This window comes from Periplaneta americana, chromosome 15, assembly GCF_040183065.1.
Source record: "Periplaneta americana isolate PAMFEO1 chromosome 15, P.americana_PAMFEO1_priV1, whole genome shotgun sequence".
NCBI classification, from domain to species: domain Eukaryota; kingdom Metazoa; phylum Arthropoda; class Insecta; order Blattodea; family Blattidae; genus Periplaneta; species Periplaneta americana.
Window position 1 is genome coordinate 137,532 of NC_091131.1, and position 20,090 is coordinate 157,621.

Sequence of the window (20,090 nt, forward strand, 5' to 3'; positions counted from 1 at the left end):
GTGACAACAATAGCTAAGACACAGACTCTCAACATGTACATTGGCGAACCACTGATCAGACTTGCAATTATTTTGTTAGATTAAAAATAAATTTTAAATAATATAAATTAATTTAATATTATGCAAAAAAAAAAAAAAAAAAAAAGAAAGAAAGAAAGAAAGAAAGAGAAGGACCAGAAAATGAAGTAAAATGCGAAAACAATGGCCAAAAAATGACTTAAAACTTCAAAAATAGAAAATATGATCAAAAAATGCACAATAGAATTAATATTTTTATAACCAGAGGTTCGTGTTCAGTATTTTAATACTATTGAGAGCAATGCATACTGCAGGAGTAAAGAAAGATGACATCATCAAAATCTGGGCCCTGGTGATAAGTAGAGCCCGGAATTCCATGCACTATCATATTACAAAACATGCACAGTGAAACGAAAAAATATTTTAAATATGCACTATCGATATCTACAGTATGTTAAATTTTTATTTTATTTTGAAACAATGTATTACAACTAATTTCTCAGATTTTTTTCACTTAAGCTCGTGTGTTTATTTGAAAAACGTTGTTGAACACAGAAAATTATCTTTCTACATCACAAGAAGTGACAGGTGCGTACTGAAGCGAAAAGTGAGGTTGAATTGTATTTCCTCATGACACCATGACCCCATCGGGAATTGAATCTGCGACCTTCTGACTTTGCAGCATTACGCCTTAACTGCAACGCTGTTGTGTGCCCCAAAATAAAATAGTACTTAAGTCTTTATTATAACAATCACAATTAACTTCATCACTGTCCATCTTCAGAAATTCCTTTCCCTCAATCCATTTAGACAAAGATCTCTTCTAAAAGGAGCTATAGCAACACTTCACAATTCGACAGAAAAGTTTGCAAGCATGCTGCTTCTGTCTTCTTTTCTGTCAGTATTTTGACCTCCAGTTTGTAACGAGCGAGGGTTAGGGATTGGAAATTCAAGTATAACAAAGGGAGGATTTAGTGGGAAGTACAAAGATGAATTGTCAGCTATGATGCCACGAAATCAAATTACCAGTAGCTTTCTTTTATTTGTTTTTTCTCAATAGACAAATAACGTGGAAATACAGGATTCTACAAAGAAAAATTCATAAATGGCACTATTATGCAAGTTAACATAATATATGTTATATATAAAAGAACATAATATGCAATATAAAAGTCTAAATCTGCGCTGTTAAATCTAAAATCTTCAAAATGAGCATTGCACATGAATCTACTCCCAAACATGCAAAAAGTACAGTTATTTGGAATTGATGAGTCATAAAAAGTGTAACAAGCTTATACACTGTGTCCCTCTTAAAACACCAATAAAATAAATGGTTATAACTCCAAATATGTATGGCAAAGAGAACTATATCTAGTCAGGTTTCATAGTGCAGATCTTGCAATATGTAACAATGGTTGACATGGAGAAATAACTGCAAACTAATTCTGTAAAACTAGCCATGTGAACTGTACAGTAGAAAGTCTCGTGTGTTCTTTGGTTAGTATGAAAAATGTTCAATGCTGATTTTGTCGGGAATACAACCTTCAAAGACATTTAAATAACTGCTTGTTTTATTTTCTATTAATATCACAAAGTGAGATCTTTACTAATTACATGTTATACATACTTGTAGTATTACTGGTAATGTTTTCGTCGTACTCTGTTTTGGCATCATCAGATACTTTTGATTTTTTTCAATAACTAACCTCATGTACCTATATAGTGTCTTTAAGTTTATGTAATAATCATGTGAGATCACCACGCTAGAACCTTAATATGGTGTTTAAAACATGGATATAAAAGTCGTAAGATTTAATAAATGATTTGTAATACATTAAAATTTAAAAATATACTATTTACGAGCTTTCAGTTAAGTATTTAATTTAATTGTACAATTTGGATATCATGTATATGTTTGTTGCCTGAATCATATCAACGTGCATTACTGTTGCGTTTACATATAAATGAAAACTTGTTTACAATAAAATACCTTATATAAAACAATTATTGTTCATAAGCATATGGGTTGTATTATGTGATACGTGGTTTGATAATGTAATTGAGAGATTGTGTGTGTAATCTCAATTAAATTAAAATGGATTATTATTTCGTGATGCACAGTTCCATTTTGTGTAATCAATCACTGTCATGCGTAAACTTGTTACAGTATAATAACTGTCTTATTAACCTAATAAATAATACAAAAATTACACAATCAAACATGACTAGCGCTTTCGCCAATTAATGGCATCTTCAGGTCTGTTAGCATATAGGAATGCATGGATTCTGTATTTTAACATTTAGAAGTTTAATCACTACAGCCACTACGCCTTTAAGTGATTATTATTACATTGCTTTGTGATTGTACAGTTATTCATGTAATACTGTTTTCATTTAATCTCCTCCTATTTCACATTTTATTATTTTGCCATTTACCTATGTCTGAAGGAAAATAAATATATCTATGTTTTATTGTGTGTTTCACTGGGAATGCGAGTTGTTTTATGTTAGCTGCTTACGTATTATCCATATTGTGCTTGTGTACAATGTTGTAGGAGAGCAACTGTCTCTCGTGTATGAAACTAGGGTTGTGGATGGATACGCGTATTGATACATGTGTGTGGTTGCATGTGCTATAAAATGTTCAGTAAATTAAGTCAATTTCAAGTAAGGAATTAAATATGATATCAGATGTTCTGTAAATTGTAAGTTTTAAATGTATCTGTTTGAGAACCTAGTTCATGTTCATTTTGTATTAAATGGGTAGCATACTTTGATTTTGTTCTATTAAATTTGAAGTGTGATAAATGCTCTCTGTATCGTGTTTTAAAGTTTCGTTTAGTTTGTCCAATATATTTTACTTTACATGTTTTGCATTGTAACATGTATGCACCTTTCTTATTGATTCTATCTATGTTGTGCAGGTGATTGTTTATGTTATTGTTGAGTTTGTTGTTAGTTTTATGAGCTATTTTACTGTTTGCTTTTCGAAAAAAGTTGGTTAATTTGTTTGAAATATGTCTATTGTATGTGAGGAAGGACCATATTGTAGTTCTGTCTTTGTTAATTTGGTTATGTGGTACTATTTTCTTTTTTGTGTGCTTTTTCTTTCTTTGAGTTAAGTTTCTTAATTATAGTTTTATTGTATCCATTTTCATGTGCAATATTTAATATATTTTGTATTTCTTTTTTGACAGTGGTATTTGTAAGGCTCTATTTATCAAATAATGAAACATGCTTAGTTCGTGCGATTGTGGATGTTCTGATGTAGCTGGTATACTATGGTTTGTGACTAGGTTTTCTATAAATGTCAAAAACAAGTTTGTTTTTATATTTTGTTATTTTAACGTCCAGAAATGGTATGGAGTTATTTGACTCAAATTCTGCTGTGAATTTTAAATGTTTGATTAAATGTTGTAATAATGGACGCTCCATTTGTTTTGCTATTGTACATTATAATGGTATCATTTACATATCTGCGATAATATATTATATTGTGTTTTTCTTTTAAATCTAATTGAAAAATACTGCTTTTCATCATATTTAAGCATCCTGTCCCCTTAAATAAATGTCTGTCTTAGATTATAATGTGACATTACACTTCTCCATTTTGAATCTTGCTTACACCACTTTTAACACTTGAATATAATTAATTGATGACTTACGCATGTTAAATATGTAATATTTGTCCGGCTTACAGCTGTTTCAATGCTTCACGCACCATCATCAGAGCCTACTAGATCGCGGCGTCATCTCGAACTTCTCTGCCTGTTAAGAGGGTGTGTTTTATTGTTGGAAGGTGTTGAAGTGTGGAGTCGAATAGTGTGTGTGTACTGAAATTTATCTGTGTGTTGAGGATTTGCAGCACCTAAACTCAATGCACTACCCAAAATACACAAAGAAAACATAACTATCAGACCCCTAATCAACTACAGACAGGCACCAGCACACAGACTAGCCACACACATGGACAAAATCATCAGAAACAACAAAATTCAGAGAACAGACAACAATAAAGAACACTATAGACCTCGTCAACAAAACAAAACAACACATACCACACTGTGCAACACTAGCATCATTCGATATCACCAACTTATACACTAATATACCAATACAGGACACATTACAGATACTAAAACAAATGCTCACAGATAACAACACACCACAAGAATACATCGAAGAAATCATCGAAATCACAGACATCATAACAAAGCAAAACTATTTCACACACAACAACAAATACTACACCCAAACAGAAGGATTGCCAATGGGATCACCCATATCCAGCATACTAGCAGAGATATTTTTACACAACATAGAACAAACATACATACTCAACAATGATCACAATAAATATGCAGAAAACATAATATAATGGCACAGATACGTAGACGACATACTCATACTATACAAAGGAAACAAAAGACAAATACACAAACTACACCAATACATAAACAAATTACACCCAAAACTTCAATACACACTAGAACTTGAAAATAACAACTCTATAAATTTCCTAGACATCACCATAACAAAAATCGACAACAAACACACCTTCAAAATATACAGAAAACCAACCACCACCACCACACACATACACAACACATCTAATCACCCCACACAACACAAACAAGCTGCATTCAGGACAATGGTACACAGATTACTCAACATACCCATGAGCCAACAACACTACAATGAAGAAGTGAACACAATCAGATACATAGCACAAGAAAACGGATACAATCCAAACATAATAGACAACATCATAAGGAAGACAAAACAAAAACTTAATAAACACAAAATACAGAAAACACAACACAAACACAAGAACACAAGAAATACATCACACTAACATATGAAAACAAAAGCACACATAAGATATCGCATCTTCATTCAGAAAACAGAAATACAACATAACATACAGAACAGAAAACACACTACAAAGACATCTCAACACACAAAAAACACAAACAAATAAATACGACCACACAGGTGTATACAAACTCACATGTAATATTTGCGACAAGTTCTACATAGGACAGATAGGCAGATCATTCCAAACACGCTACAAAGAACACATTAAAGCAATAACCAGAGGACACAATACATCTACATACGCCGATCACATAACCAATACTAACCATACATACAATAACATAAATACGGACAAGGAAATCCTACACATACAATCCAGGAACCAAAAACTCAACACATTAGAACAATATGAAATATACAAACAGACTAAAACACACCCCAATCAAATCCTCAACACACAGATCAATTTCAGTACACACACACACTATTCGACTCCACACTTCAACACCTTCCAACAATAAAACACACCCTCTTAACAGGCAGAGAAGTTCGAGATGACGCCGCGATCTAGTAGGCTCTGATGATGGTGCGTGAAGCACTGAAACAGCTGTAAGCCGGACAAATATTACATATTTAACACGAGTAAGTCCACTAGTTCATCAGTTAATTACACTTTTGTTGTTTCTCGTAAGTAAACTTTCTGCTTCCATTATCCAGTCAAACATTTTTCGGAAAGGGGAAGCCAAAACACTTTTCATTTGAATAATGCGACACATGGGTCTTTCCATCATCTGTGAAGAAATGTTGGATTAAAAGAAAGGAAGTATTACTAACCATTTTTCATCCTAGCTGTAACATAGAGATGCATCTGTGATGGTTGCAATTGACAGCCTTGTTTAATATATATTGAATAGTGATTTTACTAACTGATATATTTCGGATAGCTGGTAGTGTGCACAAAATATAGTAGGAACAGCATCCCATCGTAAAATACTCTCATTATCTTGCCATTTATTTTCAGTAAAATGGTTCTGTAAAGGCATAAACCCACGTTTAAGAACAAGTCATGCAGTATGATAGATGCAATTAAAGTATAGAATAAATTTACAATAATAGGCATCAGATGTATGAAAATGTTGCAACAGTTATTTTTTCATTTCTAACTAAGAAACATATCTCAAAAATGTACCCTTGCTTAGACAGTGGATCTTTATTATACTTATAATCCACTTTTATTCCTTTCATGTTGTGACAGAGAAAACAAACAGACACATTTTTCAATTCTCTGTGAACAGCACGGCATTACACTGCACAAGAAGCTCCTGTACAGTTAGGAGGTTCCAGAACAACACAGCTGTTGCTTATGGCTACTGTGTTCACATGTTGTATAAATGAAGAGGACAAAATCATTGGCTCATTGATTTCAGTTCTTTTGGTCATTGTCTATCGTCATTGGTAATTTATTGTACCTTAATAGGTAATCCCACATTAAAAAATGGAGTTCAACTCTGCCAGATTGATAGAATTGCAGAAAGGTCTTTGTTGATCATATCTGTAAACATTAGAAACAAAGCAACTTTACATACATGACTCTGCCAAAATGGGGTAAAGATATAAAAGCTCTGCCAATGTTTTAGCTGTCTTAATGGAATGAGAGCTTGGGCATGTTTCTGTTACAGAAAGTACGCATTGCTGCACTGCAGTGCGTGGCACACATCTGCAACTATCCTACCCATCTACTCCTGCCACTGAAACATCAGGTAAGAGCCTCACGGTGTGCAGTGTGCTAGCTGCTTTGGTAACTAGCTTGCTGAATTTCCAGATTAGGTTTCTTGCTATTTTTCACACGTGCTTGCATGCTGGGCACAGTTGCCAAGTTAGTTGTTTTGCAACTAATTTCCCCCCCCCCCCCAAGAATACAGCAATTAAATATTGGACTTGGTTGTTTTACATTTCTGGTTTAGTTACTATTGTTGTTGTATAACTTTAGTGCTTTTCTAGTTACGTTTAGTTTATTTTCATCATGAGTGTTGTCAGCACTCTGCTGGGAGTAAAAAAGCAGCAGACAATTTTACAGTTTGGATTTGAACTGAAAAGTTTGTATTACAGATGGATCGAGGATCAAGTGATTACTCTAATTGAAGCATACAGGGAAGAAACTTGTCAGAGCCCAATAAACAAACACACGGAGGCTTTGAAAAAGACATCTTGGTCCGTGTTTCTACGCAGTAACAACTGTTTTCGGCTTCACATTTTTTTTTTTTTTTTTTTTTTTTTTTTTTTTTTTTTTTTTTTTTTTTTTTCCTGGATTGAGGTTCTGCTGATGTGTACATCTATTATTGGACAGTGCATCTTGCTTGATGATATGTTCAGAGGAGGAACAATTGTTTATATACACCTTAAGTTTGATTAGTGTAATATGTTACTAGTCAGCAATGTATGCAATGAAAGGGAAAGAAACTGGCCATCCTACTCCATTATCTCCTGGCTTAGTTGCCTCGTGAGTGTCATTTATGAGTAGGGAGAGAGAGTTTAGTAACAAAAGCAATCAGATTGAAGCAGAGAGTACAGCAGTCACCTGTTGTGCACACTGCATCAACATGCCTACGGCATAGAAATCCAAAGGTAATACATCTAATCTGCCTAGCCCTGAGTTACGGAAGAAATTAGAGTCTGCGTTAGTGAAGAAGATATTTGTAAAAGTTCCTTCCAGAATCAAGAAATTTAGGAAATGACATTTGGAATTTTTTTGCTCCATTCTGAGGGACATGGTTAGATGCAGCTTAAAACTATAACACAGGTAGTTGTTCAAGCAATCAGTGCCTTAGGAGAGGAGCATAATTCTCCATAAAGATAGTAAAAGATTTAGTTTCACTACAACTTTTGGAAAATCTGTTACATATTTCGAGAAATTTCAGTTCTATAGTAAGTACCTGCGATAAAGTACTTAGAATCATCGAAACTAGAAATTGTCAAACGGTCTTCAGTCAGTAGAACAGGTATTATTATCACTGAATCACGCACAAAGGGTCAGAGATAAACTGGCAAGTGTTCTAGAGAAGAATCCTGGGTATGCACGAATGTGGGATGCATTACTCACTCAAATAATGCTGATATCCCACTAAATTGTAAATCAGTTGTATACACTGTACATTATATGTACACAAATTGTAAATTAAACACTTACGCATAATGAAATAACTGCTTTTGAAGCAGTTTGTACCTGTGAATATCCGATTTCTTTACAGATAAACTGCAAGCTTAACAACTCCACCCAGTTTCATATAGTTCACATACTAAACTCCCGCTTCCTAGTTATGAGGTTCCAACCTGTCTTCGGACAGTTGAATAAACAACATTTTTCCTTTCTGAACTTTATGATCGTTTTCCTCAGCATCCAAAGCCAGCAAAACAGAAAAGGCTGCTAAATATCTCCTTCGTACAGCATCTATATTTGAAGTTTACGAATTTTTATGTCCCAGCATGCAAAATACCTCGCTGTGTATGAATGGTAGCCATCATCGAAACAAACATGGAAGCAGCAGCACAGCTAACACATCAGCAAGCTTGCTGGCCAGCAACGAAATGTGCGTGTTCACTGCATCGTATTACACTCACTGAACGAAAACAATCTCGTATTGCACGCATCAGCTTTCTGTAAATCTGTCCATGATTCTTGGAGGAGCAATTTTTTCGATGCATGCGATAATGGCCATCTTTAATAAGTCAAATTGTAATTGCTCAACCCTTCATAGGTATTATGTCGCGCCAAAATGGAAGACAGAAAACTTATTTCGCTTGTAGAATTATAATTTGAGGCGTCTCTATTACAGTAATCAAGTATACTGTATTATGTATCCACTATCTCTTTCGGTTTTGTAATATTATTGAGGAAGAGAGGTACAACCTGTTGCTCTAATGCTGTTACTCTTACTTGTAAATGAATTATCATCATGTCAGCTGTTTTGTTCATTTGGACTAGCGTAAGATGAACTTGGTCTGGATCCATGAAAAGTAGTTTCCCTGGGAATGTTTTCTACTAACTGTGATAGTTTTCTCTGGTTTGTTAGTGAGTTGTGATTCTTATTATTACTTTTCAGCTATCTTGTCACACATTGTTTCTGGAGAAATTAAATGAATTTTTTCTCCATCCTAATCAGGATACCGTACTTTTCCTTTAATTTTCTTTGATGTCCTAATGTCCTTGGTCAGTGTACTCTATTAAATTTTTCATATTACAGACTTGAACTAATGTTATGTTCGATGGTAACTCACAAATACATTGTTTCCGTCAGTAATTCCACCTTATTAGACACTATTAAAACATCTTCAAGAGGTAGAATTAGCTTATTTCATTTAAGGTGCATCTACACAGTTCAACTTTTCTTTCAACTTCATGCATTCAAGCAATGCATGCAATATTGATGACCAGGGAAAGGATTTATATGTAAATACATATTTACTTATAAAGCTAATATAATTTATATTTTGCATTATCTTTATGTTTCACAATGTGTAGGGTTGAAAAATCCTACTTTTATTTTCCATATTTTTCCATATTTTAGAGTTTAGTACATATTTTCGTTAATTTCCATATATTTTCCATATTTCATATAAAACAGTCCATATTATATTAGGTTTAACAATAAAACAAAACAAAATTCCATTAACTTTTAAAAATACATTTCAACAATAGAGATTTAAACACATGTTCAGTAATCCCTTTAACATCAGAGTTATTTGAAAATTAGCAGTCCTATCAACAATGGGAAAGTAAGTTACAAAACTGTATTAATTTAATTTAAAATTTTTAATAGACTTCAGTTGTGCAGCTCAACAGTTAAATGCCAGTCAGAGTACACATAGGTTCAGTTTTGTAAATCATACTATAAAGACGGTAAATATGCCAAAAGTACGTCATTCAGTCAATTTAAAATCAAAACTAACAAGTTACATTTCAGAATTTAAAGAAGATGGTTTATCAACTGACAATAAAATATTATTTTGTAATTTGTGTCAGTGTGCAGTATCATCTACACAAAAGTTCCTGGTGCAACAACACATTACAACTAGTAAACATCAGGCCAACAAACAACTAAATTCCAAGCAGAGACAATTGTTTTTAACACAACCAACAACATCGAATGTAAGATCTGAGTTTAACATCGACCTGTGCCGTTCTCTCATCTCTGCTGATATTCCTCTCTACAAACTAAAGAATAAGGTCTTCAGGGAATTCCTTGAAAAATATACTCAACATACAATCCCGGATGAGTCAACACTTAGGAAGACGTATGCTCCATCCATCTACGATGAGACAATACAGAAGATAAGAGATGAAATTAAAGATAGTTCAATTTGGGTTTCCATTGATGAGACTCCCGACAAAGAAGGTAGACTTGTTGGTAATGTAGTTATCGGTTTGTTAAGTGAACAATATTCTGAACGAATTCTTTTACATTGTGATGTTCTAGAAAAGTGCAATAACAAAACTATAGTTAAACTGTTCAACGAAGCTATGGGTATCCTGTGGCCAAAGGGTATTATGTACGATAATGTGTTATTCTTTATTAGCGATGCTGCCCCTTATATGGTCAAAGCTGGACAAGCATTATCTGTTGTATATCCTAAATTGACTCATTTTACTTGTGTGGCGCATGCATTTCATCGTGTGGCAGAAGTGGTCAGAGACAATTTCCCTAAAGTAGATTTGTTGATTTCATCAGTGAAAAAAGTATTTCTCAAAGCTCCCAGTAGAGTTAACGTGTTGAAAGAAATGTACCCTGAAATTCCATTGCCACCAAAGCCAATTTTAACTAGATGGGGTACATGGCTAGAAGCAGTTGAATATTATGCCGAACATATAGACTCTATTAACAATGTTCTCCTTGCATTGGACTCTGAAGATGCAGTCTCAATTGATACTGCGAAAACAGTTACCTGTGACATAAGTGTGAAGAATGACTTAGCTCACATTCAGCATACATTTTCATGCATCATAAAAACGCTCAAAAGTCTCCAAAATAGGCACCTTTCACTATCTGAAAGTTTTGAAATTATAAATAGTACTGTGGAACAACTGAATCGTGGTAGAGGTAAAGTTGCAGATGCAGTAAGAGCTAAGGTGGACACTGTACTTTCAAAAAACCCTGGATATGAAGAACTACAAAAGGTTGTTGCTGTGATGAGTGGTGAATCAACAGTGAAGATTAACTTGGACTTATCCCCAGCAGACATTGTGAAATTGAATTATGTACCAGTTACTTCTTGTGACGTCGAACGCTCTTTTAGTCAGTATAAATCTATCCTCAGAGACAATAGAAGAAGATTCACTTTTCAGCACTTGAAAGAAATGTTTGTAACCTATTGTTATGGTAACAGACAATAAAAATTGTGTTTTGTTGAAACTACATTGGAAGATAGGTACGTCCATTATATTTTTTGTTTAGTTTGATTAAAATGTACCAATATTTAACGTACATAGTCATTTTTTTATAATTTTAAGTCCATATTTAATTCCATATTTTGGTAAAAATCCATATTTAATTCCATATTTTGGTAAAAATAACTACATATATATTTACATATTTCATATATTTTTAGTCCATATAAATCCGTTCCCTGTTGATGACGTTCAAAATGGCGCACCAGGTACACACAAGATCTTCATGCATCTTAATTGAACACGCGTTTTAAACTTTATTTTTTCAAAATTCTTCCCAGATTGCATGTGTACACATATAGAAAATTGAACCATGTAGATGCAGCTTAAGTGTCTCAATCATGCATGCTTTATATCCTAAAGTCTCTTTTGTACATGTAATGTTGGTATTTTCTTCCAAAACATGCCTGTTTCGTCATGGTTGGAAACTTGCCTAGGACTGTATTTTCTCTCCTTGCAGTACGAAATGGAAATATAAAAATTGAAAATTTATTATCTGAAGGGAAGGAAAAATTCAAATTTCTTGGAGCAACAGTAACAAATATAAATGACACTCGAGAGGAAATTAAACAAAGTAAATATGGGAAATGCCTGCTATTATTCAGTTGAGAAGTTTTGTCATCTAGTCTGCTTTCAAAAAAACTGAAAGTTATCATTTATAATACCGGTTGTTCTGTATGAGTATGAAACTTTGACTCTCACTTTGAGAGAGGAACAGAGGCTAAGGGCTGTAGTCTCAATAGCACTTTAAACTATCTTTTAATTTACTGTTGCCCACGTGCATCAACGTCGGTTAGTGTAACCACCACTTAAAATTGTCATCTAACCTCTGGTTAAGCATTTTTACAGTGGATCGACCTCGGTTACGACTTAAATAGGAGGTTAACCACAGAAATCTATAACCGGCCATTTTCGAGCGGTTAAAGGAGATAACCAGTGATTAGTAGAGCAAGTAAAGCAAAATGGCGGCCAGAGCCACAGATGTTTACTTTGAAGACGATTATTATTGTACAGTACTTGAATTACTTGGATAGAGCGTGGGCGTGAAGTTTCTTTAGTGGAAAGAGAGAATCTTTACGAGGAATTAGGTGACAGAAAATTTGAGGAGGGATTTTGTTTATCAAAATCTACAAATGGCTCACTTGCAATAACTCAAAAACAGTCATATTTCTTCTGTTGATCAGCTCCTTATGTTAAGATTCTATGTAACTGTTATTTTCTGTATTTTAAGAGGGAATACTTGAATATCTCTTTCTCTGTCACTGGCTGAACAAAAAGAGGTTATGGATGGATCTTAGGATAATGAACAGTATCCTGGTGTAAATGGGATCTTGGGTCGTACACACACTTCTACTAATCTTCTGCATCCTTTTCCTTTATGGATATTCCTTCTTTATTATAAAATATATTTAAATCTATTAAGTAAGTCTATCGATACTTAACCTCACATTGGGATATAATCATTTTTGCATTCAATTTTCTATTTTGTACGATTTTAACCTAACAGCAATGAAAAACAAAGAAATGCAACTCGCAAATATAACAGCGCCCAAAGGCAAACAAATGCAACGCGAAAATGTAGGACATGTTCACTTCGATGTAGAACGGAGTGAGCGCAGTCGTTTTTAGATGTTAACTATTATCTTTGCTGTGGTATGAATGCTTTCCTTTAGTCATTTTGTAGAAACAGTGTACCATCATAGACTTTGCTCTGGTTAAATGAAGTGTCAGCTAACTATGTTTAAGTAATCGGTGATTATGAATGGTGCACAGAAATTACATTTTAACCACGGTTACTGTTTAACCGTCGTTTCGTAATCTATGATTACTGCGTTTTTAACTGATGTTGATGCACTTCGCCATGTAAGTATAAACTGTGATTTAAGCAAAAAAAAAAAAAACATATTCTCAAGTTCAGTTTAACTGCCTTTCTTGGTTTAAACAGTTTAGTTTGATAGTTTAAACTATGCGAGATAATTAAACTTCTTACTATAATCAAAAAGCAAACTGTTAATTGTAGATGATGGAGGAATTGATGGAAATCTTAAATGAAATTGAATATGAAGATGCAAGAATTTTAGCCAGAGCAAGAACTTTTAGGCCAAGAGTAAGTCATTTTCAATAATGGAATGGAAGGATGCTGCAGATATAGTGTTAAATCAAATAGAAAACAAAATAAAATCACCTATAGACAGAAACCATGCTCTTTTTCCAGCTGACAAATTTTGTACAGCCTTAACATATTATGCATCAGCAAATTTTCAAAGAAATGTTGGGGACCATTGCTGCATACTACATCAGAATACTTAAGTAAAGTGATACATGAAGTTTCTCAGGCAAAGCAGGTTTATCTTCTATGATACAATGAGTGCTGACAGTTTCTCTATAATTTAATTGAGCTTAACAAATGTATTTTGTCATATTTTTTTTTCGAGACCAAAGGTCGAGAAAAAGTTATCTTATGACAACATACACGAGTTCAGAAGTGCAATTAAATTATCACAGAGAAAATATCAAGCACGAATTGTATTCAGTGAGAAAATTCCGATGCAAAAAAGATGTCATTTTGATAGGAATTTTTATAATATCATGATATTCATGTTCATGGCAGTGACTTGCCTCTTTCATCTTTGCAAAACACACAAATTTTATTACCTTTATTGCAAGAGAACAACGTGGATATCTGAAATTTAATTTATTTAAAAACAACTGAACATTCCAGGTTATAGCAACATGATGAACTGCCATTAATCAATAGCAGAATGCATGTTTTCTCTACTGAAATTGAATGCACCAGAGATGGTAGGAATAAAACGAATTATAGAAGAAAACTAAACAATTGAGTTAGAGAGCATGATGAAAGTTGTTCAGATTGTCAATTAATATAGATAAATACAATATAATATTTGTTACTCAGTCAAATGACAAATCAATGTAAAGTAATGACTTATATTATATGGTTATTAAGTTTTAAACACATAAATTACATATTGCAAATGTTTTCGCCTATTCAGGCATCTTCAGGCGTAATTATACAATATCTCAATATCAAACTGTATAGTCATTACATTGATGATAGATAAACTGTTTAAAATTAATGATGTACATACTACTTACTTACTTACTTACTTACTGGCTTTTAAGGAACCCGGAGGTTCATTGCCGCCCTCACATAAGCCTGCCACTGGTCCCTATCCTGAGCAAGATTAATCCAGTCTCTATCATCATATCTCACCTCCCTCAAATCCATTTTAATATTATCTTCCCATCTACGTCTCGGCCTCCCTAAAGGTCTTTTTCCCTCCAGCCTCCCAACTAACACTCTATATGCATTTCTGGATTCGCCCATACGTGCTACATGCCCTGCCCATCTCAAACGTCTGGATTTAATGTTCCTAATTATGTCAGGTGAAGAATACAATGCGTGCAGTTCTGCGTTGTGTAACTTTCTCCATTCTCCCGTAACTTCATCCCTCTTAGCCCCAAATATTTTCCTAAGCACCTTATTCTCAAACACCCTTAACCTATGTTCCTCTCTCAAAGTGAGAGTCCAAGTTTCACAACCATAAAGAACAACCAGTAATATAACTGTTTTATAAATTCTAACTTTCAGATATTTTGACAGCAGACTGGATGATAAAAGTTTCTCAACCGAATAATAACAGGCATTTCCCATATTTATTCTGTGTTTAATTTCTTCCCGAGTATCATTTATATTTGTTACTGTTGCTCCCAGATGTTTGAATTTCTCCACTTCTTCAAAAGATAAATTTCCAATTTTTATATTTCCAATTCGTACAATATTCTCGTCACGAGACATAATCATATACTTTGTCTTTTCGGGATTTACTTCCAAATCTATCGCTTTACTTGCTTCAAGTAAAATTTTCGTGTTTTCCCTAATCGTTTGTGGATTTTCTCCTAACATATTCACGTCATCCGCATAGACAAGCAGCTGATGTAACTTGTTCAATTCCAAACCCCCTCTGTTACCTTGGACTTTCCTAATGGCATACTCTAGAGCAAAGTTAAAAAGTAAAGGAGATAGTGCATCTCCTTGCTTCAGCCCACAGTGAATTGGAAACGCATCTGACAGAAACTGACCTATACGAACTCTGCTGTACGTTTCACTGAGACACATTTTAATTAATCGAACTAGTTTCTTGGGAATACCAAATTCCATAAGAATATCATATAAAACTTCTCTCTTAACTGATTCATATGCCTTTTTGAAATCTATGAATAACTGATGCACTGTACCCTTATACTCCCATTTTTTCTCCATTATCTGTCGAATACAAAATATCTGGCTAATAGTTGATCTGTTACGCCTAAAACCGCACTGATGATCCCCGATAATTTCATCTACATATAGAGTGAACCTTCTCAAAAGAATATTGGACAAAATTTTGTACGACGTCAACAAAAGTGATATTCCTCGAAAGTTACTACAGTTAGTCTTGTCCCCCTTCTTAAAGATAGGTACGATTATGGACTCCTTCCATTGATCTGGTACAATTTCCTTTTCCCAAATAGCAAGTACAAGCTTATAAATTTCGTTAGATAATGCGCTTCCACCCTCTTGTATTAATTCTGCTGGAATTTGATCAATACCTGGAGACTTATAATTTTTCCGATTTTCTATCGCAATTTCGACTTCAGAAAGTGTGGGTTCGGGTATAAATGGCTCAGCAGTTTGTATTTCAATTTCGTCCCGATCATTCCTATTTGCCTATGTATATTTAGTAGTTGTCCAAAATAGTTTTTCCATCTGTTCAGGATTGATGGAGAGTCTGCAAGCAAGTCACCATTCTCATCCTTGATCACGTTTACCCTTGCCTGATATCCATTCTTGAATTTCTTTATGCCCTTATATAAATCTCTAATATTTTTATTTTTACTATTTGTTTCTACCTCATTCAGTTTTTCCTTCAAGTAACCTCTCTTTTTATTCCTAAGCTTACGATTTGCTTCCCATCTTTTATTGAAATAATTATCTCTATTCGCCTCAACTGGATCCTGTAAGAATTTCAATTTTGCCTGTTTCCTTCTTTCTACTGCCATGCAACAATCTTCATCAAACCACGGTTTCTTTTTCTTAGTTTCATAATAACCTATGCTCTGTTCAGCTGCAATTTTGATATTATCTCTGATATTTTCCCACATGCTATTAACATCTAACTCTTCCTCAACTTCGTCGGAACTTGCTAATATGGCAAACCTATTTGAAATTTCGACTTGATAATGTTGCTTAGTTTCCTCATCCTTTAATTTCGGAATATTGAATCTTCTAATATTAACTTGTTGCTCTACTCGCTTCGCTACTGATAGTCTTTCTCTTAGTTCTCCAATTACCAAATAATGGTCAGAATTACAGTCTGCCCCCCTGAAGGTTCGAATGTCTACTGTACTAGTGTGTCTTCTTTTATCTATCAAGATATGATCTATCTGGTTATGTGTCAATCCATCTGGAGAAGTCCAAGTATATTTATTTGTATCCTTATGGGAGAATGTTGTACTTGTAACAATTAAATTTTTTGATGTGGCAAAGTTGACTAACCTAACTCCATTGTCAGTACTAGATATGTGTAGGCTCTCTTTTCCAATAGTCGGTTTAAAAATATCCTCCCGTCCTACTTTAGCATTGAAATCCCCCAATAAAATTTTCATGTGATATCTAGGTAACTGATCAAAAGTCTGTTCCAATTCCTCATAGAAACTATCCTTTATATGATCGTCTTTCTCATCTGTTCTCATCTGTAGGGGCATGAGCATTTATGACTACCCTTAAGTATTAAATACGATAACCTATCACTGATAAATTCGACCTTTTTTACTGCTGATTTTATTCTTTTATGAATAAAGAATCCTGTTCCTAATTGGTGATTATCGTTTCCTTCCCCATAATACAATAAATAATCTCCTATTTGTGATATGCCATTCCCATCTAACCTAACCTCCTGTACTCCCACAAAGTCTATTCTATATCTAGCTAGTTCTTTTGCTACTAATGTTACCCCTCCTGTTATATATAGACTTGTAACATTCCAAGTACCAAATCTCAAAACCTTATTCCTTTGCTGTGGTCGTGCCAGAGAATCAGTCCCAATCTGAGGCTTATTTGAAGGATTCGTAACAAGCTGTTTTTTACGGTGATGGGTTGTTAGCCCTTCGCCCAACCCCCAAGCTGGAGGACCACCCCTCGGCTCTCTGCGACTGCTTATTCAATATATTCGCAGCTACCCTCCATATCTGGAGGCCGTCTCCTTGATCCGCAACCTGAGGACGCTCCATGCCGTGGTGATAGAGACCCACAATACATGGATTAATGATGTACAACATCTCCATAATTAAAATGTAATATTACAGGTCATAAAATTAAAATAATATTAATTAGAAACAAGTAGTGTTATGATAGAGTCCAATGATTGATGGATTATATCTGAAATATATAAATATTGCTTATTTTTTTGTCAGAAGACAAATGCCCTACATCTTGAAATCTTTCTTTAGGGATTCTAAGTGACTGCTTTGGCTCTATTTTATTCAGAGCCAATTGAAACTGTTTTCAGCAATCATAAAAAAATGAGGTGACAGATATGTCAGCAAATAAAGTTTTAGAGGAACTAGAAATAATAATAAGGAAAATGAAATGAAGAAAGAGGATAACTTTCAAACAACGAAAATTCAGTCCTATTCCCAGAGGATGGCTTACTTAAAGAATCTTGAGTTCTTGGAAATTTCAACCTTATTTTATGGCACATTCATTGAATACATTGAAAAATGGGCTTGCCCTTTTCACGGGCTGAAACCATTTAAGTGGGTTCAACTCAACAATGCTCTTCTTTGAAAGTTATGGAAAGCCTTAAAACTTTAACAGAATTTGATGTAAATATTTTGAAAGAAATATGTGAAGATGAACTTTCTGAGAAAGTGAGCCATGTTACAAATATATACGAAATGAAAAACCATGATCTAAGAACTGTTAAGTGTGTGGGTAACAGGTGAAACCATAAGGGAGAAGTGGAATGAAGCATTTTTCTTTTACCTTCTACCATTAATAACCAATAATACATCTCACTTCACACTGCTGCTAAGTCAGACGTAACAGGTGTGTTGGTTTGGTTGGTTTGCGCAGTGGAAATTAATAGATAATAACATAACAAATATAATTTGACTGAATGATTAAGAATACAACAACAATGTACAGTGAATTGATGAATGGATAACAAAGATGCAGTCCACACCTGTGGAGTAACGGTTAGCGTGTCTGGCCGGGAAACCAGGTGGCCCAGGTTCGATTCCTGGTTGGGGCAAGTTACCTGGTTGAGGTTTTTTCCGGGGTTTTCCCTCAACCCAATATGAGCAAATGCTGGGTAACTTTCGGTGCTGGAACCCAGACTCATTTCACCGCATTATCACCTTCATCTCATTCAGATGCTAAATTACCTAAGATGTTGATAAAGCGTCGTAAAATAACCTACTAAAATAAAAAAATAAACAAAGATGTATATGCTAGACAATGAAAATGTTAAGATACAATAATAATTCTACCATGTACCTAATGACAGCCACTCAGTTAACTTCATATAATACGATTCTATCAATAATGTTGCCTTCAGATAAGTACCCACACAATATGATCATACAAACTAATTGTCTGAGTTGGCCTTGATACAATACGGTCACACATATAAGTTTTCACTATATCTCATTGCTTTAACGTCTATACAATTCAATCAATGAGTTCTTGTACAACATGATAACACAATACACTGTGACCACACTAAAAGTATACATAAAAACCAGCTTATACCGTAACTTGGAGAAGATTTATTAAATAAATTTCTTCTGCATTGTATAGAGTAACTGAAGAAGTTTTTATCTCCACTAGTACACTTCAATATGAGCACCATTTATAGCTTGACAGGTACCGAAGCGATACTCAGCCTCGCGCCAGGTGTTCACCAACATATCGGGTGTTACAAGCTCAACTGCTTGAATGATACGCTGTCTCAAATCAATCAAATTACGAACTTTTCTGCTGTACACAAAATTTTTAATAAATCCCTGTGCAAAAAAAATTCAAAGGAGTTAAATCCGGCAGCCAGGAAGTTGGCCCACCCCTACAATCCAATTTCGTGGAAAGGTTACATGAAAAAACATTTTAACATTTCGATGGAAGTGTGGTGGAGCACCGTTCTGCTGAAATGTTAAACCTGGCAGAAATTGCATAGTAGCACCAGCATATCAAGGTATGTGACTCCCGTCACTGTACGCTCCATAAAAAAGAATGGGCCAATTACTCCATTTTTGGGAATTCCCAACCAGACATTGACTTTTAGCGAGTCCCTTTCATGTTCAATCACTCTGTAGGGATTCTGAGAATCCCATATGCGGCAATTATGATGATTAACCTTCCCGCAAACGTGAAAGGTTGCTTCATCACTGAATAGCAACAAATCGACATACCTGGGATTTTCATCAATACGCTGAATCATCTCATCACAGAAATTAGCTCTCTTGCAACAATCATCTGGTTTCAGTTGATGAAGGAGCTGAAGTTTGTAAGCACGCATACGGAGACGTTTGCGTAGATCTTGTGAACTGTTGAACGAGGATCTGCAGTTCCCTACTAGCCTGCCTAATTGATTTACGTGGGCTTCTAGCAAATGATTCACGCACCTGATCCACAGTCATTTCGGCCACATGCTTTTTAGAATGTTTTCCTGCCTTTGAAATCAAGCTTCCATTATCTCGTAGAATTTTGTCCCACTTGTAAATGGATTTGCGTGTAGGAGGATCCACATTC

General features: G+C 34.5%; 1 protein-coding gene across 5 annotated transcripts in view; it reads left to right on the forward strand.

The window, feature by feature from the left end:
- The window catches only part of Mms19 (MMS19 nucleotide excision repair protein), a 102,426-nt gene that overhangs the window by 75,055 nt on the left and 7,281 nt on the right, over window positions 1-20,090 (forward strand). For all 5 annotated transcript variants that reach the window (XR_011336568.1, XR_011336567.1, XM_069848817.1 and 2 more), the window contains one exon: window positions 6,516-6,596. Coding sequence is in view for 3 of the 5 variants with exons in the window: in XM_069848817.1 (XP_069704918.1) it covers window positions 6,516-6,596 (81 nt within the window). In the remaining 2 variants the exon portion in view is untranslated. The remainder of the gene's footprint in view (window positions 1-6,515; window positions 6,597-20,090) is intronic.